This window comes from Macaca fascicularis, chromosome 16 (genome assembly GCF_037993035.2).
Source record: "Macaca fascicularis isolate 582-1 chromosome 16, T2T-MFA8v1.1".
In the NCBI taxonomy this organism is placed as follows: domain Eukaryota; kingdom Metazoa; phylum Chordata; class Mammalia; order Primates; family Cercopithecidae; genus Macaca; species Macaca fascicularis.
Window position 1 is genome coordinate 17,046,882 of NC_088390.1, and position 26,695 is coordinate 17,073,576.

The 26,695-nt window shown below is 44.1% G+C and overlaps 1 protein-coding gene across 2 annotated transcripts in view; it reads right to left on the minus strand.

Moving 5' to 3' along the window:
* TNFRSF13B (TNF receptor superfamily member 13B) overlaps positions 1-20,905 on the minus strand; it is a 31,190-nt gene extending 10,285 nt beyond the window's left edge. The window contains exons 1-2 of one of the 2 annotated variants that reach the window (XM_005582995.5): positions 20,840-20,905; positions 2,626-2,763 (exon numbers count right to left, since the gene is read on the minus strand). In XM_005582995.5, the coding sequence (XP_005583052.2) occupies positions 2,626-2,763; positions 20,840-20,900 (199 nt within the window). In that variant the 5' untranslated portion in view covers positions 20,901-20,905. The remainder of the gene's footprint in view (positions 1-2,625; positions 2,764-20,839) is intronic. The other variant, XM_005582997.5, reaches the window with a different exon arrangement.
* Between the last annotated feature and the right edge of the window lie 5,790 nt (positions 20,906-26,695).

Here is a 26,695-nt window from a genome sequence, read left to right on the forward strand (position 1 = left end):
TACCTCGCCCGGCTAGTTTTTTGTATTTTTAGTAGAGACGGGGTTTCACCGTGTTAGCCAGGATGGTCTCGATCTCCTGACCTCGTGATCCGCCCGTCTCGGCCTCCCAAAGTGCTGGGATTACAGGCTTGAGCCACCGCGCCCGGCCAATTTTTGTATTTTTAGTAGAGATGGGGTTTCGCCATGTTGGCCAGGCTGGTCGTGAACTCCTGACCTCAGGTGATCTGCCTGCCTCGGCCTCCCAAAGTACTGGGATTACAGGCGGCATGAACCACCGCACCTGTCTAGCCTCAGAATATTTCTACATGAAAGTTTTTACGTGAAAAAGGCAAGTTTCGTTTGTCTTTAGAATAAGGTATTTATGTGAAAATGTGGCTCACACATATATTTTAAGGACACATTTCAGAGGCAGTGCAGGATAGTGGATAAGAACCCAAATTTCAGAACCAAATTTCAATTGGGGTCATCCCCGGCTATACCACTTGCAGGCAGTGTGGTCTCAGCCTTTCCATGCCTCAGTTTCCTCATTTCCAACATAGGGAAAATAACAGTACTGACTTCTTCTTAGGGTTGGTGGCAGAGTTGTAGGACCCAACACAGTGCCTGGCGCATACTAAATGCTCACTTAATGGAAGGCTTGAGTAGAATATTCATTTGAGCCTCTTCACAAAGCAAACACACACCCGTTCTTGTGTCTTTGACAGAGTAAAGGAAGGAACTAAAAGATCACAGAATTGGGACCTTGGGGAAAACTCAGATGGCCCACATGGGGCCAGTGACCTCCCCTGTTCTGGCCCTGCCCTATGCCCAGGGCTCCCCTGAACCGCACCAAAACTGACACCTCCACTCGGTGTCACACAGGGTTAGTCCAGCATTGGTGTCCTTGGGGCTTTCTGTGACCTCTTCCCCTGTTGCAGGTGGTGCCTGAGCACCCCAGACCACTGACCCTCCCTGCCTGACCTCACACCCTGTCCCGCCACCACACCCCAGGACTCGGTCCTCCCTACTGTGTTTCCCACCTCTGCACCTCTGCGCATACTGCCCTCTTTTCCAGACATCCATCTGATTTCCCCATTCTGTGGCCTCTTAACAATCTGCCTCTGATGGTGCTTCCTGTAGGGACACCTCCCCACCCTGCAGCCCTTCAGCTGAAAGTGGTCTCTCCCAACTGCAGCTTTCTAACTTGACACATAGTCATTTCTCCCATTAGATGACACTGTCTTTCAAGGGCCATGCCAGATTCCTGTTTCCATGGGGCTGGAGCACTCCATCTATGTTTGTGGGATGAACCAATGAATATTCTAATTCATTAATGGGTAGTGGTTCAGTCATGATTTAGGAGTGGGAGTCCTGGGTTCAAACCAGGATGTCGCTGTGACATCTCCAGTTTTAAACTGGGTGATCTTGGGTAAGTCACTCATCCTCTCTGAGTTCTCCTCAACAAGTATTCATGAAGGACTTACTATGTGTCAGGCACTGTGTTAGGCTCAAGTCAGACATGGTTCCTCCCCCCAGGGAGCTCCCAGCCTAGTGGTTGAGTCAGACATAAAACACATACACACGAAAGAACAAAACAGCAAATCGTGGTAAGTTCTATCAAGGAAAAGGACAGGTTATGAAAAAGAACAGCAAGCAATGAATAGTTTTCAAGACAATCAGGGAAAACTGAATATGGCCTGAGTATTAGATGATGTCAATAAAGTACTGCTGGTAGTGATAGGATATTTGGGTTATGTTTTACAGGTCTTCGTGGTCCAGTATCTGCAGGTAAAATTACATGAGATCTTGGCTGTGCTTTAAAATACACAAGGCAGGCTGGGCGCAGTGGCTCACATCTGTAATCCCAGCACTTTGGGAGGCTGAGGTGGGTGGATCACCTAAGGTCACATGGAGAAACCCCATCTCCACTAAAAATACAAAATTAGCTGGGCATGGTGGCACATGCCTGTAATCCCAGCTACTCGGGAGGCTGAGGAGGGAGAATCACTTGAACCCGGGAGGTGGAGGTTGCAGTGAGCGGAGATCGCACCATAGCCCTCCAGCCTGAGCAAAAAGAGCAAAACTTCATCTCAAAAAAAATAAAAAATAAAAAATAAATTAAATTAAATTAAATTCACTAGCCAGAAAAATTGGTTGGGAAAGTACAAGGCAGAATTTAAACAATTTGTGAAGCTGGTGATGGGTGCAGAGGGCGTCATTGTGCTATCCTGTCTATGTACATGTGTGATAAGTTCTGTAATAAAAAGTTTCAAAAGAATGTAACAACAGACAGTGACAGGGGAGGGCCTAGTTCTACTGGGTGATCAGAGGAGACCCCTGATGTTTGGGCTGAGACCTGAACGTTGAGTAGGAGGGAGCTGAGGGAAGATGATAGAGGGAATGCATTCCAGGCAGTGGGAACAGCATGTGCAAAGGACCTGAGACAGGAAAGAATGTACTATGTTTGAGACACTGAAAGAAAGTTGTATGACCAAAGCAGGAAGGTGGAGAGGTAAGAGGTGCTGCACTGTACATCTCCTCCTGCCACCCTTTCCTCAGCCACCTGACTGTGGGGCCAGAGGGTGCTCTAGGGAAGAAGGAGGAGGGTGATTGCACTGTCCCCTGGGCTCAGACCCCAGAACTCACTGCAGAAGGTTGCACAGGTGCGCTGGCTCTGATGGTTGCAAATGGCTTTGCAGGACATGCAGGTGCCCAGCAGGGGATCCCAGTACTGCTCTTCGGGGCAGGATCTCATAGCCACCCCTGTCCACAGGCCCTGTGGAGCTGAGAGACCAGGAGAATGAGGGCAGCTGGCAGGCGGCCACAGCCCAGCCTCTTGTCCCTGACGGGAACCCAGACAGCCTCTCCTGCCCACATTCCCACAGACAACCTTTCTGTCTCAGGAGCAGACAGGGCAGACAACCCCCACTGCACTTGCTGGAGGCCTGGGGCAGCCACCTCCCCTCTCCAGCCTCAGTTTCCCCATCTGCACCTGGTTGTTTTCAGGACCACTGCTCTCTGACATGAGCAGTACCCTGCTGGGCCCTAATCCCTGCCCTCCTTAATGTGTCATGCCTCTCCCTGCCACAGGGTCTTTGCACATACTATTCCCTCACATGACGTGCCCTTCTCCCCAGCCCCTGCCCCTCAGCTGCTTATTCCTTCTCAGGCTTATTCCTTCTCAGACTGAGACCTCTGTCTAAACCTGATCTCCCAGGGAAGGCTTTCTGACTCGCCCCCAGACTAGGACGCAGTCCTTCTTCCACTCACTCGCACAGCCCTTTACTTGTTGCTGTGGCCACTTTCCTTATTTGATGCTGGCTCCTACACTAACTGTGAGCACCATCTGGCAGGGGCTGTGCCTAATTTTTCTTGTTAATTGCTGAGTCCTCAGAACCTAGACAATACTTCGGACATAGTACGTGCTCATGAAATGAATGATTAATTAAAAGCAGACCAAGTCAGTGCCTAGCACACAGCAAGAACCAAGAAATGTCAATTTCCTTTCCATTTTCTTTTTTAACTGAAGTATGAAACAACCACAATGATGTGTGTGTGTGTAAAGTGTGCAAAAAGTGGAAGAATACAGCTTGGTGACATTTGATGTATGTATGCACCTGTGTCATTATAGCCCACATTGAGATGTAGAATATTTCCTGCACCCCTGAAGACTCCCTGGGGTCCCCTCCCACCCAATGCCCACTTCTAGAGGCAGCTACTGTTCTGTTGTTACCCCCATAGGCTAATATTGCCCCTTCTGGAACTTCCATGTCTGGTTTTGCCCCCCACGTGGTGCCTGAGACTCATCCATGTGGGTGCTCTCTGTGTGTCTGGTTTTGTGTTACTGTGAGTCTTCCACTGTGTGCAAGCATCACCTTCTCTACCCTTTCCTGATTTCATGACATTTGCTTCCCCCAATAACTTCTCCTTAAAAATGTTTAAAAGCGGCCGGGCAAGGTGGCTCATGCCTGTAATCCCAGCACTTTGGGAGGCCGAGGCGGGCGGATCACGACATCAGGAGATCGAGACCATCCTGGCTAACATGGTGAAACCCTGTCTTTACTAAAAATAATAATAATAATATGAAAAATTAGCCGGGTGTGGTAGCAGGCACCTGTAGTCCCAGCTACTCGGGAGACTGAGGCAGAATGGCGTGAACCCAGGAGGCAGAGCTTGCAGGAAGCCGAGATCACGCCACTGCGCTCCAGCCTGGGTGACAGAGCGAGACTCTGTCTCAAAAAAAAAAAAGTTTAAAAGCATTTTGCAAGACATGTATTTGTTCTTTTTTTTTTTTTTTAAACCTTCTTGAGAACAAGCAGGCTACCCATAAAACTCTGTTAGTTACAAAGTCCCGACATCTCAAAAGCAATCCTGGGATGTGAGGAGTGACAAGGAGGAAAGCAGTAGAGTGGCAAGCTCTGGGAATCTGTGCCTCCTGCTAAACGACTACGGAGCTGCCAGCCACTATCTGAAGTCACTATTTGGGAATTCTAGAGTTGTCCAGGGGAGAGCTTGATGGTAAATTTTAGGAATGTCAGCCTATCACATGGTAGTGGCTACTATTCCACAGCAGTGCCGCTTGCTGGAGCCAGGATAAGCAAGAAGGACCCTTGTCCTCCAAATATTAGGGTTGTGGGTTCTGATTGCTGATGACCGCCTGTGACCACTGAGGGGCCAGCACAAAGGACATTGTTTCAACCCCCAAAGACTGAAGTGGCTTCCAGAGGATTTAAAGAGAAAGTATCCTTCTCTGGTCTGGGAGCCAAGCATTTAAGGAAATCTTTGTCAGGTCACTAGTTGACTGCAGAGATAAAAGAACAGAAACTTCAGTGACTACACACAACAAGGAATACGTACTGTGCAAAAATACAAATTAAAGTTGGGAAAAAACAAAGCTTAAAACTGAAAGTTTGGAAAAGTCGCAAACAGATAGCTTCAGCCCTTAACAGGCAAGGTTCAGAATCCTTGAGGAGTTTGGTAAAGTTAGATTTCCAGTCACCACAACACAACACTCAAAATGTCCAGGTCTCAAAAAAAAATTACAAAGCATACAAAGCAGCAGCAGTTTTGCCACATTTACAGGAAATACAGACTCTGACAGAAACCATTTTCAGGAAAGTCTATATATTGGTATTACTAGTCAAATGTGTGAAATCAAGATTTGTGCTAAGTATGTTCAATGAGCTTAAGGAAACCATAGACAAAGAACTAACGGAAGTCAGGAAAATGTTGTATGAACACAATGAGTGCGTGGTAAAGAGACAGAAGTGGTAAAAAAAGGAACCAAAACTTGGAAAGCAACCAAAATGTCCTTCAGTCCGTAAATGTATGAATCAAGTGTGGTATATTCAAACAATGGACTGTTATTCAATACTTAAAAATGAGCTATCAGGGCATTAACAGACATGGAGTAACCTTAAATGCATATTACCAAGTGAGAGAAACAAAGCTAAAAAGTCTACTGTATGATTTCAACTCCATGACATTCTGGAAAAGTCAAAAACTATGGAGACAATAAAAAGATCAGTGATTCCCAGGGGTTGGAGGACAGGAGGGATGAGTAGGTGGAGCACAGAGGATTTTTAGGGCAGTGAAGCTACTCTGTAAGCTACTCCAATGGTGGACACATGTCCATGTACATTTGTTCAAAGCCATGTACCACACTGAGAGTGAACCCCAACATAAACTTCAGACTTCAAATGATAATGATGTGTCAGTATAAGCTCACTGATTGTAACAAATGCACCATCTGGTTTAGGATGTTGATAGTTGAGGAGACTGTGCCGGGGGATGTGGACAGGGATGTGGGAACTCTCTGTGCTTTTGCTAAATTTTTCCATGAGCCTAAAAATGCTCTAAAAGTAGTTTAAAAAAAATACAGAAGTTCTGGAATGGAAAAGTCCAAAAAGTGAAATATGAACCTTAATGGACGGGGTTTATCAGCAAATTTAAGCAAGCAGAAAAAGGGATCGGTGAACTTTTAAGTTTATCTTTAGAGAAAACAATTGAAGTAATTGTCTGTGTAACAAGAATGAAAAAAGATTGAGGAAAATTGAACAGAGCCAAATGTACTAACATAGGCTCATAGAAGTTACGGAAGGAGAAGAGACAAAACGGCAGAAAAAGTATTTGAAGGAATAATGGCCCCAGACATCCCAAATCTGAAAAAACATGTGAATATACTCATTCAGGAATCTCAATAAATTTGATGCATGAAAACCTCAAAGAAACCCACACCAAGACATATTACAATAAAATTGAGGAAACCCAAGGCCAGACAGAATTGCGAAGGCAGCAAGAGAGAAGCAACTTCTTGTGTACAAAGGATCCTCAATACGGTAACAGCTGATTTCTCCTAAGAAACCAGCCAGAAGGTAGTGTAATGATATATTTAAAGTCCTGAAAGAAAACAATAAGCTGTCAACCAGGAATTGTATATGCTTTTAAATCACCTTTCAATAATGAAGGAGAAATTAAGACATTTCCACATAAACAAAATCTGAGGACTGCACTACAAGAAATGCTAAAGGGAGTCTTTCATGCTGAAATAAAAGTACTCTCGATGGTACCTTGAAGCCATAAGAAAAAGTGAAGTAAATATAAAGGTAAATAAATAAATATAAAAGCTAGAATTATTTTACATTTGCATGGTTTGTAATTCCTACTTTTTTCCTATATGATTTAATAGGTAATGAGTAAAACAGTGATTACAAACCTATGTTAGTGACAATAGAATGTACAAAGATGCAATATGTGACAATAACAATATAAAGGGAAAGGCAGAGAAATATAGGAACAAAGCTCTTATGACCCACTGAAACGAAGTTGATATTATTCAAACTAGGGTGTCATAAGTTTAAGATATTAATTGTAATCCCCAATAACTAAAATATGTATAGAAAAAGAAAGAAAAGGGGACTCAAAGTGGCCCACTACAAAAAAAATCAACAAAATACAAAAATGAAGTAATTGAAGAAACAAAAACATATAAGACATACATAAAACAAATATATAAATGACTGAAGTAAATCTTTATCAGTAATCATGTTAAATGTAAATGAACTAAACTCTGCTAGTAAAAACAAAATTGGGCCGGGCGCAGTGGCTGACGCCTGTAATCCCAGCACTTTGGGAGGTTGAGGGGGGTGGATCACAAGGTCAGGAGATCAAGACCATCCTGGCTAACACGGTGAAACCCCGTCTCTACTAAAAATACAAAAACAAAATTAGCCAGGCGTGGTGGAGGTCGCCTGTAGTCCCAGCTACTCAGGAGGCTGAGGCCGGAGAATGACGTGAACCCGGGAGGCGGAGCTTGCAGTGAGCCGAGATTGCGCCACTGCACTCCAGCCTGGGCGACAGAGCGAGACTCCATCTCAAAAAAAAAAAAAATTGGCAGATTGGATTTAAAAACCCACAGGCTTTATGTATATTCTGTGTATAAGAGACTTATTTTAGATTAAAAAAAAATAATACAAAGCCAGAATTACTTTACATTTTGCATGGTTTGTAACTCCAATTTTTTTCCTATATGATTTAATAGACAATGAGTAAAATAGTGGTAAAATAGAAGTTGAAAGTAAAAGAATGGGAAAAGGTATTTCATGAAAATAGTAACCAGAAGAGAGCTGGGGCAGCTATACTACTGTCGGACAAAACAGACTTTAAATCACAAAAAGTTTACAAAAGACAAAGGACAATATATATTAATAAAGGGGATACAGCATAAAGATGTAACAATTATAAATATACACACCTAATGACAGGATTCCAAAATATATGGAACAAAAATTGACGGAATTGAACGGAGAAATAGATAGTCCTACACTAATATTGGGATATTTCAGTACCTCACTTTCAGTAATAAGACAGAACAACTAGACAGATTAAATAAGAAAATAGAGGACATCAAGAACACTATAAACCAATTAGACATCACGGACATATAGACAATGCTCAATGCAACAACAGCAGAATACACATTCTTTTCAAGTGCACATGGAACATTCTCCAGGATAGACCTTATGTTCAGCCACAAAACAATGCTAAAATTTAAAAACTTTTAATTTTTTAAAACTAAAATTATTCAAAGTTTCTTTTCTGATCATAATGGTATAAACCTACAGATCAATAGCAGAAGGAAAACTGGAAAATTCACAAATATGTGTAAATTAAACAACACACTCTTCAACAACAAATTGGTCGAAGAAGAAATGACAAGGGAAATTATAAAATATCTTGAGACAAATGAAAATGAAAATACAACATACCAAAAGTTGTGAAATACAAGAAAAGCAATGCAAAGAGGGAAAATAATGCAAATACATACACTGAAAAAGAAGAATCATAACCTGATCATGACTAAATCATAACCTAATTATATACCTTGAGGAAATAAAAATAGAAGAACAAACCAAATCTAAAAACAGCATAAGGAAAGAAATAATGAAGACTAGAGCAGAGATCAATAACAGAGAATGAAAAAACAGTAGAGAAAATCAACAAAACAAAAGCTGGCTCTTTGCAAAGATCAACAAAATTGACAAACCTTTAGGTAGATTGACTATGAAAAAGATGACTCATATTATTAAAATCAGAAATGACATTAAGAACTTTATTACTTATTTTACAGAAATAAAAAGGATTATAAAAGAATGCTATGCACAATGGTACACCAAATTTGATAACATAGATAAAAATGGACATATTCTTAGAAACACACAGTCTACCAAAACTGACAAATGAAGAAATAGAAAATGTGGATACACTTATAACAAGATTGAATCAGTAATCAGAAACCTATCAGTGACAAGCTCAGGACAAGATTGCTTTTGAATTCTACCAAAACATTTAAAAAGGAATGAACACCAATTCTTCTGAAACTCTTCCCAAAAATCAAAGAGGAAAGAACACTTCCTAACTCATTCACGAGGTCAGGATTACACTAATACAAAATCACAATAAAGATGTCACAAGGAGAGAAAATTACACACCAATATGCCTTATGTATGCAAATTGAACTCAATGGCACATTAAAAGTTTATTCACCATAACCAAGTGGGATTTATTTCTGGAGTGCAATGGTAGTTCAACATACATTTTATCAACTAGTAAAATGCACCACACTAAAGAAATGAATAGTAAAACTAAATGATCATCTCAATTGATGCAGAAAAAGTGCTTGACTAAATCCAAATATTTTTAATGATAAAAACACTCAAGAAACTAGGAATACAAAGTAACTTTCCTATCATGATAAAGGCCATATTTGAGAATCCCACATTCTCAATGGTGAAAGAGAAAGCTTTCCCCTAAGATCAGAGCAAGGCCAGGATACACATATTTGCCACTTCTCTTCAACATAGCACCAGGAGCACTAGCCAGAGCACTTAGACAAGAAAAAGAAATAAAAGTATCCACAGTGGAAAGGAGAGCATAAGATTATCTCTTATCACAGGTAACCCAATGTTATATGTAGAAAACCCTAACAATTCTATTCAGTGGGGAAAAGGACAGTCTTCCACAAATGATACTGGAAAAATTTGATAATCACATACAAGAGAATGAAGTTGAATGCTTCCCTAACACCACATACAAAAAATAACTCAAAACGGACTAAGGGCTAAAACTATAAAACTTTCGGAAGAAAACATAGCGGGAAATCTCCATGCACTAAATTTGACAATGATATCTTGGATACAGCACCAAAGGCATAGGCAATGAAAGGAAAAAACTAGATAAATTGGACTTCATCAAAATTTAAAACTTTTGTGCACCAAAGGACACTATTGAGAGAGTGAAAAGACAACTCACAGGATGGGAGAAAATATCTTCAAATCATATATCTGATGTGGGAGTAATATCCAGAATATATAAAGAACTCCTAAAACTCAACAACAAAAAACCAAACAACTCAAGTCAAAGCTGAGCAAAAGGCTTGAATCAGCATTTCTCCAAATAAAACATTCAAGTGGTCAATAAGCACAAGAAAAGATGCTCAACATCATTAGTCATTAGGGAAATGCAAATCAAAACCACAATAAGATATCATTTCACACCCATTAGGATGGCTATTATTTAAAAATGGAAAATAAGCAGCGTTGGAGACGTGAAGAATGTGGATGTGAAGGCACTGCTCATGGGAATGTATAACAGAGCAACAGCTGTGGAAAAGTCTGGCAGTTCCTTCAAAAGACAAACATAAAACTACCACATGACCCAGTAATTCCACTCCTAAGTAAATATCCAAAAGAACTGAAACAGGGATGCAAACAGGTACTTGTACCCCAACATTCAGAACAGCATATTTGCAACAGCCAAAGGTGGAAACAGTCCAATCATTTATCAGCATATGAATGGATGAAGAAAATATGTTACAGGTACACAGCGGGATACTATGATGATATTAAAATGAATGGAATACTTATACATGCTACAACATGGATAAACTTTGAAGATATTATGCTAAGTGAAATAAGACAGTCATATAGAGAAAAATATTGTACAATTCCCCTTACCTGAGGGAAGTAGAAGAGGCAAATTCATAGAGTTAGAGAGTAAAATAGAGGTTAGCACAGGCAGGCTAATTGATTAATGGGTTCAGAATTTCTGTCTGGGGCCGTAAAAAGGTTTTGGATATAGATAGTGGTGCTTGTGCATGTACGTAGTGCCACTTAATTGAATACGTCATCATGATTAAAATGGTCAAAGTTTCATTATATATATTTTACCAGCAAAAAGTGGAAGTAGAAAGCAGAAAGTAAGCAGAAAATGGAGCAATGCCTTAAAGTTTATGATAGAAAGTTATTTTCAGTCTAGAACATTGTTATCTATCAAGTGCGAGGTAGAATAAAGACTTTCTCAGACATGCAAGATCTTGGAAGCTACTGGAGGACGTGCTCCACTGAATCTGGGGAGCGGACAAAAAAAAAATCAGGGGTGGTGAAGAACAGGACCCCTCTCAGCGGAGAGGGGGAGGTGGGCATTCTCGGAATGATGGTGAAGGACTTCCCCAGTGACAGCTGCTTGGAGGTCTAGAGGGTACTCTATTCCAGCTAAAATGGAAGAAGGGTAAACGTCACCAGTGAAAACACAGAAGTGATAGGTAAGTGAGGATGTCTGACCAACTGACAGGGTGGATTTGTCCCAGAGCTGGAGATGAACTACATGCATAGAAAACAGAGGAGTTACCAACTCCAGGGAAACAGAAGACATCACTAAGAAAAGAAAAGTAAGCCAGGTATGGTGGCTCATGCCTGTTATCCAATCACTTTGGGAGGCTGAGGCAGGTGGATCATTTGAGGTCAGGAGTTCGAGACCAGCCTGGCCAATATGGTGAAACCCCGTCTTCACTGAAAATACGAAAATTAGCTGCTTGTGGTGGTGCATGCCTGTAATCTCAGCTACTTGACAAGCTGAGGCAGGAGAATCACTTGAAACCAGGAGACAGAGGTTGCAGTGAGCTAAGATTATGCCACTGCACTCCAGCCTGGGCCACAGAGTGAGACTCGGTCTCCCCCCACAAAAAAAAAGAAAGAAAGAAAGAAAAGAAAGGTAATCATGGGACATGAATAGCAGCTCAGCTGTGGGCAATATTTACATTGTCATAAATAAATGAACCATCTGAGTCAATGAATAAGGTGGAGACTTGGAATTATTCCTTCTGTAAAAGAGTTTACTCACTGTGAGAGCCATTAGACCATTGTCAGCGAACAAAGGCAAAAACAGGCTTTCTAGGAGAGAGGAAGGAGAGCCGGGAGAACAGAACTGCAGAGGAGTTGACTTTCTGGGGCAGAGCCGGCAGCCAGCAGGTCTATCTTGACTCCAACTGAACACGCACCCCTACTTCACTGGGGGCCTGGGGAGGGGAGGCTGCATGCACACAGATAGTGACGTCCAAGTTAAGTTCTCACCTCAGAAAGTGGGAAATCAATCCAGAGTGTCTAAAATGGACAAGTCAAGGACCAGCAGAGGGAGTGGACCAGATTCTGAGCCACTTTGGGGATGAGCCTTGGGAACCCTGGGCTGTGAGTCATGGGGCTGGTACTCCTCGCTGTGTGACCTCGGGCACAACTTCCCCTCTTGGAGACCCAGTGTCCTCCCCTGTAAAATGAGGATGCTGTTGTTACTCACAGAATCACCGCGAGCAGCATATGCATGGCAGGTCCCTAGTACAGTATTGAGCATGATAGTAAAGGCAACCCCCTGAGCTGCTGCCCTTGTTAATATTGCCGCTTCCTGTGATAAGGAGTATTGTACTGGACAAGGCCCACACCTGGATCGAGAAAACAAAACTTTTAGGGGCCAATTCCTGTTTGCGTGGGCCAACTCCATCTTTTCCTCCTTGGTGGGGAGGGTTCTGTGCAGGAGTGAAGGAACAGGGTTGAGGGGAGGGGTCGGCTCCTCGTTCTTGCCCTTTACAATTTCACCAAGAAAACCTGTAGATGTGGCTAGAAGAGAAGGAACAGTAAAAGCTTGGCAGATAGGAGGAATTTCTTATCTAGTTTTTTTTTGGTTTTGTTTTTGCTTTTTTTTTTTTGAGACAGAGTCTCGCTCTGTCGCCCAGGCTGGCATGCAGTGGCGCCATCTCTGCTCACTGCAAGTTCCGCCTCCCGGATTCATGCCATTCTCCTTTGTCAGCCTCCCGAGTAGCTGGGACTACAGACGCCCGCCACCATGCCTGGCTAATTTTTTTGTATTTTTAGTAGAGACGGGGTTTCACCGTGTTGGCCAGGATGGTCTCGATCTCCTGACCTCGTGATCCACCTGCCTTGGCCTCCCAAAGTGCTGGGATTACAGGCGTGAGCCACAGCACCCGGCCTTTCTCATGCAGTCTTTCAAGCAAACACTGATTGCAAACTAGGGCTGGGGGCTATGAGTTGAGCTCACCAGTGGGGTGGGGACAGGAGAGGATTCCAGCATGCAGAGACAGGGTGTGTGCCCCAATGAGGCTGCAGCCTGAGACCTGAGGGACGTGCATGGGAATGGATGGTGACCTTACAACCTAGCTTCTGCTAACCAGGAAGGAGGAGGAAGAAGAAATGGAGCAGGAAAAGAAGAATGAGGAAGAGGAGGCAGAAGAGGAGAAGAAGGGAAAAAGAAGAGAGATGAAGAAGACAGGGAAGAGAAGGGGAGGAGAAGGAAGGAGGAGGAGGAAAAGATGGCTTTTGGTTTCTGTGAGTTGTATTTTGCAATAGACCACCGTGGCTGCTCCCATCTCCACTCAGAATGAACCTTCAGAGATGTTCAGGGTTGGGAGTCCACCATCCCCATGCTTTTTGTTTGTTTGTTTTTTTCTTTTTTGAGATGGAGTTTCACTCTTGTTCCCCAGGCTGGAGTGCAGTGGTGAGATCTCAGCTCACTGCAACCTCTGCCTCCTGAGTTCAAGCGATTCTCCTGCCTCAGCCTCCCGAGTAGCTGGGATTACAGGTGTGTGCCACCACACCCAGCTAATTTTTGTATTTTTAGTAGATGGGGTTTCGCCATGTTGGTCAGACTGATCTCGAACCCCTGACCTCAGGTGATCTGCCTGCCTTGGCCTCCCAAAGTGCTGGGATGACAGGCATGAGCCACCACGCCCAGGCTCCCATGCTGGTTCTAAAGGAAGAAGAACTTAGTTAGGTCCTGGGAGAACTGGTCAAGTCACCTTCTCAGTTTTCTGTTTGTGAAATGGGGACAGCCACTTCCACCCATCATAATTTTCACCTCCTGTCAGCTCATGTTGAAAACAGATTCGCCACGGTTCGGTGACCCAGAGTGTGCCGGAGTGAAGTGCCCACGGTGGGGAAAGCACGGCTGAGTCATCTTGGGAAGGACTCAGGCTGTGCACAACCTCAGTTTTCCTGACCTGTCAAATGGGGATTCTAGGCTTTCTTTTGTAGATCTTCTCAAGGGTGTGTACATGACAAGCATGTAACTGGCCCAAGATATGGCTGCTAGTATAAATATAAATAGTGTGAAATATAATGGGTTAATAGTTATCATTTTATGATAATATAAAATAATTTTAATATTAGTGATAATTAAATTTTCTTTTATAGAGACAGGGTCTTGCTCTGTTTCTACAAAATTACAGTGGTGCAATCATAGCTCACTGCAGCCTTGAACTCCTGGGTTCAAGTGATTCCCTCCCCTCAGTTTTCCAAGTAGCTAAGACAACAGGTGTGATCCCCTGTGCCCAGCCAATGATAATCATTAATAATGACAGTAGCATCAAATTAGTACTCTGGGCCAGGAGAACTACTCCCAGAACCTGAACTCCCAGCACCCACTGCTGGGTGACATTTCTTGGTAATGTGACATTTCAGGGTGTAGCCATTCTGCCTCCCCCTACTATCTCATTCGTCTCTGAATCCAGTGCCTTCCATGACAGCAGGCACACAGCAGGTGCTGGATAAATGCTAATCAGTAGCTGGATTCCTTGTATATAGTTGTCCTCAGTAAAGACCTGTGGAAGGAAAAGCAAGCCACATTCTTGCACTGTGCCTGATAGACAGCTGGGCAGGGATCGTATTGAGTTTCAGCAGCAGCTCCCTCCCTGCCTGCATCTCCTTCATCCAGGGAGGACGCAAGGAGAGGTGCCTTGATGAGGAAAGGGGAAAGTCCTAGCTGTTGCTTTCAACCCTCAGAAGAAAAGATTCTTGGCACAAAGTGACTGGGCCAGAAACGAGCACAGGAAATAATTTCCCTCATATCAAAAAGCAACCCAATAAAATATTTAAATGTGAAAAGAATAAAAATATGTAAATTTAATAGAGAAGAAACCATTTCATAACTGTTTTCCATCATCAAATTGTGAAAGGCCTTTCTATGACCCAAAATCCATAAAAGAAAAGATGCATAACATAGAATCCACAAAAAAACAGGCAAACAAAAAAACTTTTTCGGCTGGACACAGCAGCTCCTGCCTGTAATCCCAGCACTTTGGAGCCCGAGGTGGGTGGATCACCTGAGGTCAGGAGTTCCAGGTCAATTTAACCAATATGGTGAAACCTTGTCTTTACTAGAAATACAAAAATTAGCTGGGCATGGTGGTGTGCACCTGTAATCCCAGCTACTCAGGAGGCTGAGGCAGGAGAATTGCTTGAACCCAGGAGGGGGAAGTTGCAGTGAGCTGAGATTGCACCACTGCACTCCAGCCTGAACGACAGAGTGAAACTCCATCTCAGAAACAAAACAAAGCAAGCAAACAAACAAACAAACAAAAACAACAACAACAAAACTTCTTTATGACAACAAACACCCAAGTCCAAAGACATATGAAAAACAGGCACAAAACCTTTGCAACTCAGATCTAAAGATCTAAAGAATAAACAGAAAAATAAAGATCAGCTACCCATGAGAAAAACGGGCAAAGGACATGAATAGACAGTTCACAGACAGGGAAATACAACATAAGGATGTCTCATTCAAAAGAGACAGGCAAATTCAAACTACACTGATACCATCTTCACCCTGAGATTGGTAAAACTCCAAAAGCTTAATAGAACCTTCTATTGGCAGAGCCTGTGGGGACAGTGGCATTCTTATTCATTACGAAAGGAGAGTAAATAGAAATAACCCCCATGGAGGGTAATTTGACAACATTTGTCAAAATTACTGATGGATTTACCCACTGACCCAGTGATTAAACTTTGAAATTTATCCTGAAGTGTGAAATTATAAATTTACTGCAGTAATATTTTTTTTTAGTATATGTGCTGCCAAGGTGAGCACAACATTTGCTTTTTGTGTGTTTTTTTTCCTCTTTCTTTCTTTTTTTTTTTTTTTTTCTTTTGAGATGGAGTCTCATTCCATCTCCTAGGCTGGAGTGCAGTGGTGTGATCTCAGCTCACTGAAACTTCTGCCTCCTGGGTTCAAGCAATTCTCCTACCTCAGTCTCCCGAGTAGCTGGGATTACAGGCACCTACCAGCATGCCTGGCTAATTTTTGTATTTTTGGTAGAGATAGGGTTTCACCATGTTGGCCAGGCTGGTCTGGAACTCCTGACCTCAGGTGATCTGCCTGCCTCAGACTTTCAAAGTGCTGGAATTACAGGTGTGAGCCACCACATCTGGCCAATTGCAGCAACATTTGTAATAGCAGAAGATTAAAAGTAACCCAATATCCATCAGCAGGGATTGACTGAGTAAATTACAGTACATTTATACACTAGATTGTTATATAGCTATCAACAAAAGTAATGAGGAAGCTCTCTGTATGTTGCTATGGAAAGAACAGCAAGACATATTAACTAAAAAAACAAAAACAAAACAAGGTATATAATGGCATGGCTCATAGGCCCTGTTTTTGTTTTGGAGGTTATTTTTGAAAAAAGGGGAAAGTTCTAATCATATTTGTAAATGGTCATGTATGCATAAAAAAATTCTGTTACAAATAAGAAACCAGGCCGGGCACAGTGGCTCACACCTGTAATCCCAGCACTTTGGGAGGCTGAAGCTGGCAGATCACGAGGTCAGGAGATCGAGACCATCCTGGCTAACACAGCAAAACCCATCTCTACTAAAAATACAAAAAAAAAAATTAGCCAGGTGTGGTGGCGGGTGCTGTGGTCCCAGCTATTCGAGAGGCTGAGGCAGGAGAATGGCACAAACCTGGGAGGCAGAGCTTGCAGTGAGCAGAGATGGTGCCTCTGCACTCCAGCCTGGGCAACTCTGTCTCCAAAAAAAAATAAAAAAAATAAATAAATAAGAAACCAAAAACACTATTTTAAAGAAAATATTTAAGAAAAAAATTAATAAAAGAAATGAGAGACATACATGAAAACTAAAAAACATTGCTGAAGGAAATTAAAGATTTAAATAAATGGAAAGCCATCCCATGCTCATGGATTGAAAGAAAACAAAGCATAGTTGGAAGACTCACGGTTCCCTACTTCAAAACTTATTGCAATACAATGCTAATTAAGATAGGGTGGGCCGGGCGCGGTGGCTCAAGCCTGTAATCCCAGCACTTTGGGAGGCCGAGGAGGGTGGATCACAAGGTCAGGAGATCGAGACCATCCTGGCTAACATGGTGAAATCCCGTCTCTACCAAAAATACAAAAAACTAGCCGGGCGTGGTGGCGGGCGCCTGTAGTCCCAGCTACTCGGAGGCTGAGGCGGGAGAATGGCGTGAACCTGGGAGGTGGAGCTTGCAGTGAGCCGAGATCGCGCCACTGCACTCCAGCCTGGGCCACACAGCAAGATTCCGTCTCCAAAAAAAAAAAAAAAAAGGGTGGTACTGGCATCAAGACAGGTATAAATCAATAGAATGAAATTGAGAGTTCAAAAATAAAGCCTAACAGTTATGATCAATGGATTTTCAACAAGGATACCCAGACAATTCAATGGGAGAAAGAATAGTGTTTTCAAAAATATTGCTGGGTCAACTGGGTATTCACGTACAAAAGAATGAATTTGGACTGTTATCTCACACCACACACAAACATTAAATCCAAGTAGATCATAGACTTACATGTAAGAGCTAAAACCACAGAACTCATAGAAGAAAACATAGAATTAAATCTTCATGATTTGGGGCTAGGCAATGACACCAAATTTGCATGTGATAGAAGAGAAGATTGATCAAAATTGAACTTAATCAAAATGAAAACTTTTGTGCTCCAAAGAAAACCATGAAGAAAGTAAAAAGACAATCCACAAACTTGGAGAAAATAGTTACAAATCTTATACCTCATAAGGAGCTTGTATCCAAAATATATAAAGAATGCTTATAACAGAATAATGAAAAGACAAATAACCCAATTTTTATATGGACTATTTCCATAGACATTTTCCCCCAAAAAACATATAAATGGCCAAAAAGCACATGCAAAAGATGCTCAACATCATTTGTCACTAGGGAAATGCAAATCCAAACCACAGTGAGATACCACCTCACACCCCCTGGGATGGCTAGAATGAGAAAGACGGTCAATGACAAGCGTCAGTGAAGACGTGGAGAAATCAGAACCTTCGTGCCTGAAGTGAATTATAAAATAGTGCAGCCACTTTGGAAAGCATTTGGCAGTTCCTTTAAATGTTAAACATAGAATGTATCATATGACCCAGCAATTCCACTTGTAGGTATCCGTCTAAGAGAAAAGAAGACATGTTCACTTAAAACTTAAACCCAAAAGTTCATAGAAGCATTGTTAATAATCACAGTGACAAAAAGTAGAAACATCCCAAATGTCCATCCACCGATGACTGGATAAGCCACATGATATATCCATAAAATGGAATGTGATTTAGCCACAAAACTGAAGGAAGTACTGATACCTGCTACAACTTGGACGGCCCTTGAAAACATTATGCCAAGTGGAAACAGCTAGTCACAATACACCACATATGATTCCATTTATGGAAAATGTCCAAAATAGGCAAATCTATAGAGACAGAGAGTAGATTAGCCTGGGGCTAGGGAGGAATGAAGACTGACAAAGTTTCTTTTTGGGGTCATCGAAATGTTCTAAAATTAGCTTACGGGGATGGTTGCACAACTCTGTAAATATACCAAAAACACAGACTTGTACACTTTACACAGGTGAATTTCACGGCATGTAAGTTATATGTAAATAAAGCTACTTATTCTAGGGGAGGTGGGAACTTGGCAGATGGAGGACAAGGAGAAAAAAAGACTTTCTATTATATATCTTTCAATACTTTCTGGGTTTCAAACCATCTGACTATACTATCTATTCAAAAGCAAATCTAAAATCAAAAGATCAAACAAAATTAAAGACAGACCCCTGATTCTCCCCATATTTGGGTGGAAGAGCAAAGAGGGAGAAAGCCGCCACCCACCGCATATCACCGTGAAGGGTTGGTTGAGTGGAAGGTGGGCAGGAGGTTCTATGTGACAAGGGCAGCTTTGGAGAGGTTCCAAGACCCATTCATTGCCTGGAAGCCACCAAAGCCACTGGACCTGAAGGAGAGATGGAGCCTGACTGACCAGATGGCAGATGCCAAGCTGACCAGTGGGCCTGTCCCTGCCCCCTCCTCTACCACCATATGGACCTACATAAAATCCCAGAACCATCATCAAGTGCCAAAGGAGGGTGGGAAAACCCCATGACTGACACCAGCCAGGCAGAATAGAAGCTTGAGAGAGAAGCTCCATTGACGGAAAGGGAAGAAAGGGAACTCCTATCTGACACTAGCTCTGTGGGCTGGGCTCACACTCTGGGCCGCCACAAATTTGGATGCAAGATGGAAACTCTCTCCTGCATCCCGAGACCAGACAGCAGCCAAGGAGGGTGATTATCAGAGCCCTCTGCTTGTCCCTCCTCACGTGCTTGGCTGGTTAACAGGTGCTATACCAAGAAAGATCTCTGTGATCAAATTAGTTTGAAAAACACTGGGTTAAAGAAAGTCAAGGCATTTCTTTTAACTGCAGGTCTTCTCAGAGCCTTTCCTTGTGACTCCCCAAGAGGGGGTCTGGTAGTTTCATCAAAGCACTGTTGTGTTTTTGAGGGATGTCTGGTAGGAAAGACAGTCTACTTCATTTTACACTGAGGGGAAGCGGCTCAGCCAAGGTCCCAGAGTGGCTCAGGGCTGATTCGGCAGCACCAGACAGCTGCTGCCACTGCCAGGTCACAGTTCTAGCTGCGTCCTGACTCGTGGTGCCAGAGGCCTGGGCAATTTCATCCTGTGTCAAGGCAGCCTCTGGTCACTGCCTTGTCCAAGTCTCTCAGAAACTTTATGTATTTGAGCCCCTGACTTGGTAGATTCTGGGGACATGGTGGCTGGACACAAAAGAGGATGGGAGAACAGATTTGCTCCCTGCCTGGGGTGTAGGACAGAGCAGCAGGGAGAGGCTGTGAATCTAGGCTGTGCCCCGGTCCATCTGGCCATGGGTTCTGTCTGCACAGTGACGGACCTGGGGCCCTTTCATAAAACCTTAGAAACTCACTCTGATAAAAATGCTATAAGGGCCGGGCACCGTGGCTCACGCCTGTAATCCCAGCACTTTGGGAGGCTGAGGCAGGTAGATTACCTGAGGTCAGGAGTTTGAGACCAGACTGGCCAACATGGCGAAAGCCTATCTCTACTAAAAATACAAAAAATTAACCGGGCGTGGTGGTGAGCACCTATAATCTCAGTCACTTGGGAGGCTGAGGCAGGAGAATAGCTTGAACCCTGGAGGCGGAGGTTGTAGCAAGCCAAGATCAGGCCATTGACTCCAGCCTGGGTGACAGAGCAAGACTCTGTCTCAAAAAAAACAAAAAAAAAACTATAGGATAAATAGTCCAATTTTGTCAACAAATAAATAACCGAGGAAAAAATGGGCGGAAACTGTTATAGATTAAAACATAGCCAAAAGTCTAATGTGGGCCAGGCTGATTTGAACAAATCAACTGAGAAAGACATAGATGAGATAGTCGGGGCAGTTTGAACCCTGGCGGGCTATGTGATGATGTTCAGGAATTGTTGTTTCAGCAGGGGTGATGGTATGATGCTTCGTTTTTTGTTTTGGTTTTAGAGTTTGTGTTCTTAAGGAATAGATCCTGTGGTCTCTACAAATCAAACAATCTGGTGTTTGAGATTAGCATTAAAATGGTCCAGCGGGCATGTAAGGGGGAAAATAGGGGGTGTCCAGAGGGCCGTGGTGACAAAGGGAATTCCTGCTGGTGTGGCCAACCCTGCAGCCTCGATGGCTTCTCTCCCGGAAGGCAAGCCCCACACCCCAGAGGCATCCAGATCCAGGGCTCTCCATGTGCCGGGGCTTGGGAGGCTGGGACTGCCCCAGTGTGTGGATCTGCTGTGGGCCTTGCACCCACCAGACACTGCCAACCCCCACAGCACTGAGGCCCAACCCTCCTCACACCTCACACCTGCCCTCCTGCCCTCCTGCCCTCCTGCCCTCCTGCCCGGCTACTCACACCGCTCCTCCTGGTCCACACGGCTCCGGCCACCTCGCCTGCTCCGGCCCAGGCCACTCATTACTCAGGATGCTTATTATTAGTCTTAGATTTGATTAGTGCCTGGGCTGCACTTCCTGGGTTTTCCCCTCAACCTGTTGGATGTAAATCAGCCACACCCACTCCCGCCCCCATGCCTGTGCACTGGGTCTAAGGAGCCCAGGTGGGTGGCTGCAGCCCAGGCTCCTGGCGTCCCATGGGGTACACACAGAGCAGTGGAAGGCCTGCCGGGCCTTGCGATGAGGTATTGACTATGGGATGGCCCAGGCTTTTCTAGATCTGGCCCTGGCCATCCCTTGGTCCTGCCCCCCTGGCACACACCCCAAGCCAGGCCAGCTCTCCAGCCTCCCAGCAACACTCAGGCTTTTCCCTCTTCCTGGTTATACTTATTCTATTCATTGCCTGGTCAGCCCCTCCTGCTCTTCCCTCAAGGCTCCATTGAGGTGTCACCTCCTCCAGGAAGCCGTCCCTGACTGTCCCAGTCTGTCAGGTGGTGCTCATTCTCTGTGTCTCGTTGACCCTGTCCAGCACCTAGCAGAGCACTGGAGAGGCTGGACCCCAGGGCCAGACAGCCTGGGTTTGAATCTTGACTCTGCTGCACACCAGTGGAAGGCCTTGGTGGCAATTTATGGAACTCCTCTGTGCCTCCATGTTCTCTGTGTAAAACAAGGATGAGGTCGGGCCTGATGGCTCACGCCTGTAATCCTAGCACTTTGGGAGGCCAAGGTGAGTGGATTGTCTGAGTTCAGGAATTCGAGACCACCCTGGGCAACATGATGAAATTCCATCTCTACTAAAAAACAAAAAACAAAAAACAAAAAAATTAGCCAGGTGTGGTGGCCTGTAGTCCCAGTCTGTGCCTGTAGTCCCAGCTATTTGGGAGGCTGAGGCAGGAGAATGGCTTGAACCTGCAAGGCGGAGGTTGCAATGAGCCGAGATCATGCCATTGCACTCCAGCCTGGGCAACAGAGACTCCATCTCCAAAAAAAAAAAAAAAAAAAAAAAAAAGGATGAGAACATTGCCCGTCTCACAAGTGGTTATGAGCATGAAGTGAGGGAGCACAGTTACGTTCTTAGAGCAGGTTCTTGGCACACAGTAAGTCCTCAATAAAGGCCATGGAGGATGAACACTACAGCCCATATTGCACTGCATGGCGACTACACTCCTGTGTCTTCCCCATCCTCTGAAACCTCCCAGGAGATGGGAGGCCCAGAAACAGCCAAAGGCAGAGTGAGAGGAACGTAAAAACCAAAGAAAGCCCATGGGCCCTTAGGAAGAAACTGAAAGACGAGGAGGACGCGGGCAGGTGGAGAGTAAAGAAGGAGGCTCCGGGAAGCAGCTGGAGCAGGGTGATGGAGCACAGAGCAGGAGAGGAGATGCAAACGGTCAGCAAACACGGAAAATGTCCAGTCTCCCAAAAATCAGAAAAACACAACTGAACAATGAAAAACTAACTTTCACCTACTAGGTTGCGAAGTTTTAATGTTTGATAACATCAAGAGCAGGGGGTGATCTACAGAACATAACCTCACGTCCCGCTGGAGGGAGGGAGCTGGCAGCAGCGTTCTGGAGGGCAACTGGCCAGGGTCAGTTAAATGCAGAACACAGACCTTACCCACTCCCCAGAAATTCTCCTCCTCAGTGAGCCTCCTAACGACAGTGAGACACTGGAAACCATGTAAATGTCCACACAGCAGAGGATGCCTGAATAAGCAGGGTGCACAGGGCAGAGCCAGGAGTCAATGCCACAGTTAAAAGAATGAGACATCTCAAAGCTGTCGGGACAGACGCTGAGTAAATAAAAGTAGCTTATAGCATGAGCCTTACAGCATGATGCCTTTAGTAAAACAAAAACAAACAACACACACACAGATACACACACAGTACAGCACCGTGTTGTCCGTGATCACGCACACATAACTGTGAAGCGTAAGAAGTCTGCAAGGACATGCATGATGACTCTGGCTCTCATCGGTCGGGGCAAGAGGGAACCAGGACTGGGGGTGACCGTCAAAGGGGAATTTAGCCCTATTTGTAACTTTTACATTTAATTACTTGTGTCAATGAACAGTAACAAAACCATAGCTGGGCTCTGGCAGGTGGATTTCTAAGAGAGAGGTAAGAAAGAGATCCTATTGCCAGGAACTTTCTGCCTGTTGAAATGAGTAAGCCCAAAGTCACTACAGGATGTCCTCATTGTGTCCCCCGTCACCTCCTGTTTGCACACCCCCAGGGTCAGGGCTCTCACCACCTCACGGAGCAGCTGGCTCGCTGGGGGTTAGCATTGATGGTTAGAAAGCTCAGCTCTAGCCTGGGCAACATAGCGACCCTGTCTCTATAATTTACTTTTTTTTTTTTTTTTTTTGAGACTGAGTCTCACTCTGTTGCCCAGGCTGGAGTGCAATGGCGTGATCTCAGCTCACTGCAACCTCCACCTCCTGGGTTCAAGCGATTCTTATGCCTCAGCCTCCTGAGTACCTGGGACTAGAGGTGTGAGCCACCACTCATGGCTAATTTTTGCATTTTTAGTAGAGATGGGGTTTCACCATATTGGCCAGGCTGGTCTCGAACTCCTGACCTCGGTGATCCACCCATCTTGGCCTCCCAAAGTGCTGGGATTAGAGGCGTTAGCCACTGCACCAGACCTAATTTTTTTTTAATTAGCTGGGTGTGGTGGTGTGCACCCATAGTCCTAGCAACTTGGGAGGCTGGAGGATTGCAACCCTGGGCTGGAGCTCAGGAGTTCAAGGCCACAGTGAGCTACAATCACACCACTGCACTCCAACCTGGGCTACAGAAGGAGACCCTGTTGTAAAAAAGGAGGAGGAGGAGGAAGAAGGAGAAGGAGAAAGAGGAGAAGGAAGGAGAAGAAGGAAATACAGCAAGTTCAGCTTTGTCCAGTGAGCAGACTGCACTTCCAGACTGTGCTTCCATGGGACTGACTGCCGCTCTCTGCAGCCACACACATTGTCCTGGTCAATCTACAGCACTTTGGAGTTTTAAAGCCAATACCTGTTATGCATGAAATGAAAAACAAAATCCAGCCTGATTTGGGGAGTGGCTGAGAATTGAATGGCAGGGTTCCCTAATGTCTCATTGCCAATCACAGCTTGTTAATGCTTTTGCTCAAATGCAGTTTACAGAGAACGGATTTAATTTGCTTTCTATTTTCTTTAATTAGATGGGGTAATTTACAGACAGTGAAATGCACCCTTTTAAAATGGGAAGTTCAGTAAGTGTTCACGTACATGCACACCCAGGCAACCACAACCCAGATCACGACTTAGAGCATGCACAGTCCCCAGAAGGCCCCTCACTGCCTTCTTCCAGCCAGCACACCCGACTCCATCCCCAAAAGAGCCACGATTCTGACTCCCACCACCACAGATTCATTTTGCTTGTTCCCCGAACTTTGTATAAATGGAAACATACAAATGGAATCATTTCATGAAACACAAAAATAGATTCCCCCTCTGCACTGGCTCCCCCAGAAGACTGAACAGGTGCTGGAGGTTTCTAAACCTCATTCTGAGACCAGCCTTTTTTTGAGCTGTCTCCCAAGAGGATGCAGGATTCTAATTTTAAGCCCCACAGCCAAGGTGACAAAAGAGATTTAGAACCCAGAGTAGAGCTAACTTATATACCTTAAGGTTTTGGATCTGGTTCATTTATATATGTATAATTAACGAGTTAAAATGCACACATAGTAAAGAAAAAAATTCAAGCAGTGTAAAAGAATGTGGCAGAAGTAAATTTCTCTCCTATCTAGTTATCCTAGGCCCATCAGCAAAGCCCAGGCATTTCTGCGCATGTGTGTGTCGCTAGAGGATGTATTTCCCCTCCCTTTCCCCCTTCATACCTTTTTTTTTTCTTTTACACAACTGCTGGCTTATACAGATCAAGCTCGCTGTTTATCATGCTACCTTTTCCATTTAGTATAGCCTGCCAGACAGTTCTTAACTTTTTAAATGAACTCCTACAGTGGTCATTGGGAGTAACAATAGGGAAAACTTAGGGCACTATTCTAAACACGTAACATCTGCTCATTTAATTCACATTTTACCGTTTTTGTGTCACCTTGAAGGGCATGAGCTCCTTAAGTGAAATTGTTTGATGAAAGGGAACACTATTCTGTCGATCAATATTTCCCAGGGAGATGATTCCACTCTGCACTCACATGTCCGTGGCATTTTGGCCCTAAAGACCCATGTGCAGGTGCTGTGGTCTCTTTGAGCTCCCTCATGTCTGCCACCTACTCCTGGTCCCTTGAGGCCCTGCTGTTGAACCTCCTCTGAGACAGTTCTGGGTGTAAGACAAAAGGAAGAGTCTCCAAAAGAGGACATTTCTTAGACATGCAGCGAAAGCCCTCATTTTCATTATTGCCATTTACATAGATGACTCAGATGTGCTGAATTTCCTGTTGCTAATGTAGCTGTTCCTTTGGGTTAATTTCTCAGAAATGCTAGATACCATTACTTTAGCAAAACTCACTTTGAAAAAGCAAGCAGGGTTTAAAAAATGATAATAAGGGTCCCCAGTGTTCTGTGGGAAGATCTAGTTTCTCTACTTTAAAATGTTTCCTTCCTAACTTTTTATTATGAAAAATTCAAAACTTCAAGAAAGTTAAAAATATAATGAAGACTCAGGGACCTTCCACTGAGATTCAACAGCTCTTCACCTTGGTGTCTGCATGGCTCCATCCATCTCTGTCTCTTCCTTCCTGCCTTCCTGCTGAGACCCCGAAGGCAATTTGCAGACATCCCAACACTGCAGTCCTAAGTGTGTCCACAGACACTTCTTAAGAAAATGGACATTCTCTCATATAGACTGTCATGATCACATCTAAGAAAGTCAATCACAGTTCAATAAGATCATCTGATGTCTAGTCCACATTTAAATGGCCCTGGTGGTTATAAGAAGTTTTCCATGGCTATATCTTTTGAATTGGAATCCCACTGGGGGTCACATATTGCATTTGGTCATTGTATCTGTGTAGTCCTTTTTTGGCTAGAGCAGTCCCTTCCCTTTTGCTCTTTTTCTTCTCTTTTATCTTCTTTTCCTTTGTTTGGTGTGTTTGACATTGACTTTGTGAAGAGACTTGGCCGTGGTCTTGTGAAATGTCCCATGACTGATGTCTCAGGCTGCGTCCTCCTGGCGTTGGTTCACGTGTTCCTCTATCCTCTGAGAGCTCCTGGAGGTGCATGATGTTGGCTTTTTCTCCCAACAGTGATGCTGTCAGATCCCTTGTTAAGATGGTGACACCGGCTGCCCCCTGTGGAGGCACACTGTCCCTTTTGCAATTAGTGTCCCCTGTGGGCAATGCCTTGTGAGCGTTCTGGTTCCCAACAGAAAGGACGACCCTTCTGTTGATGGTAACTTTCTAAACCTTTTAGATTCCTTCTACATTTTTTAGCTGGTGCTTTTCTGTAAATAGAGCTTTCTTTTTATTTTCCCCTTTGAAAAAAATATACAGAAAATAACCATGAAAAATATAACCAATATCCATATTTTCACCACCCAGAATTTGTGTTAGAATTTTGGCATATTCACCTTCCATTTTTTCTTATAAGAAAGAAAGGGCCGGGCATGGTGGCTCAAGCCTGTAATCCCAGCACTATGGGAGGCCGAGACAGGCGTATCACGAGGTCAGGATATCGAGACCATCCTGTCTAACCCGGTGAAACTCCATCTCTACTAAAAAAATACAAAAAACTAGCCGGGCGAGGTGGCGGGCGCCTGTAGTCCCAGCTACTCAGGGAGGCTGAGGCAGGAGAACGGCGTAAACCCGAGAGGCGGAGCTTGCAGTGAGCTGAGAT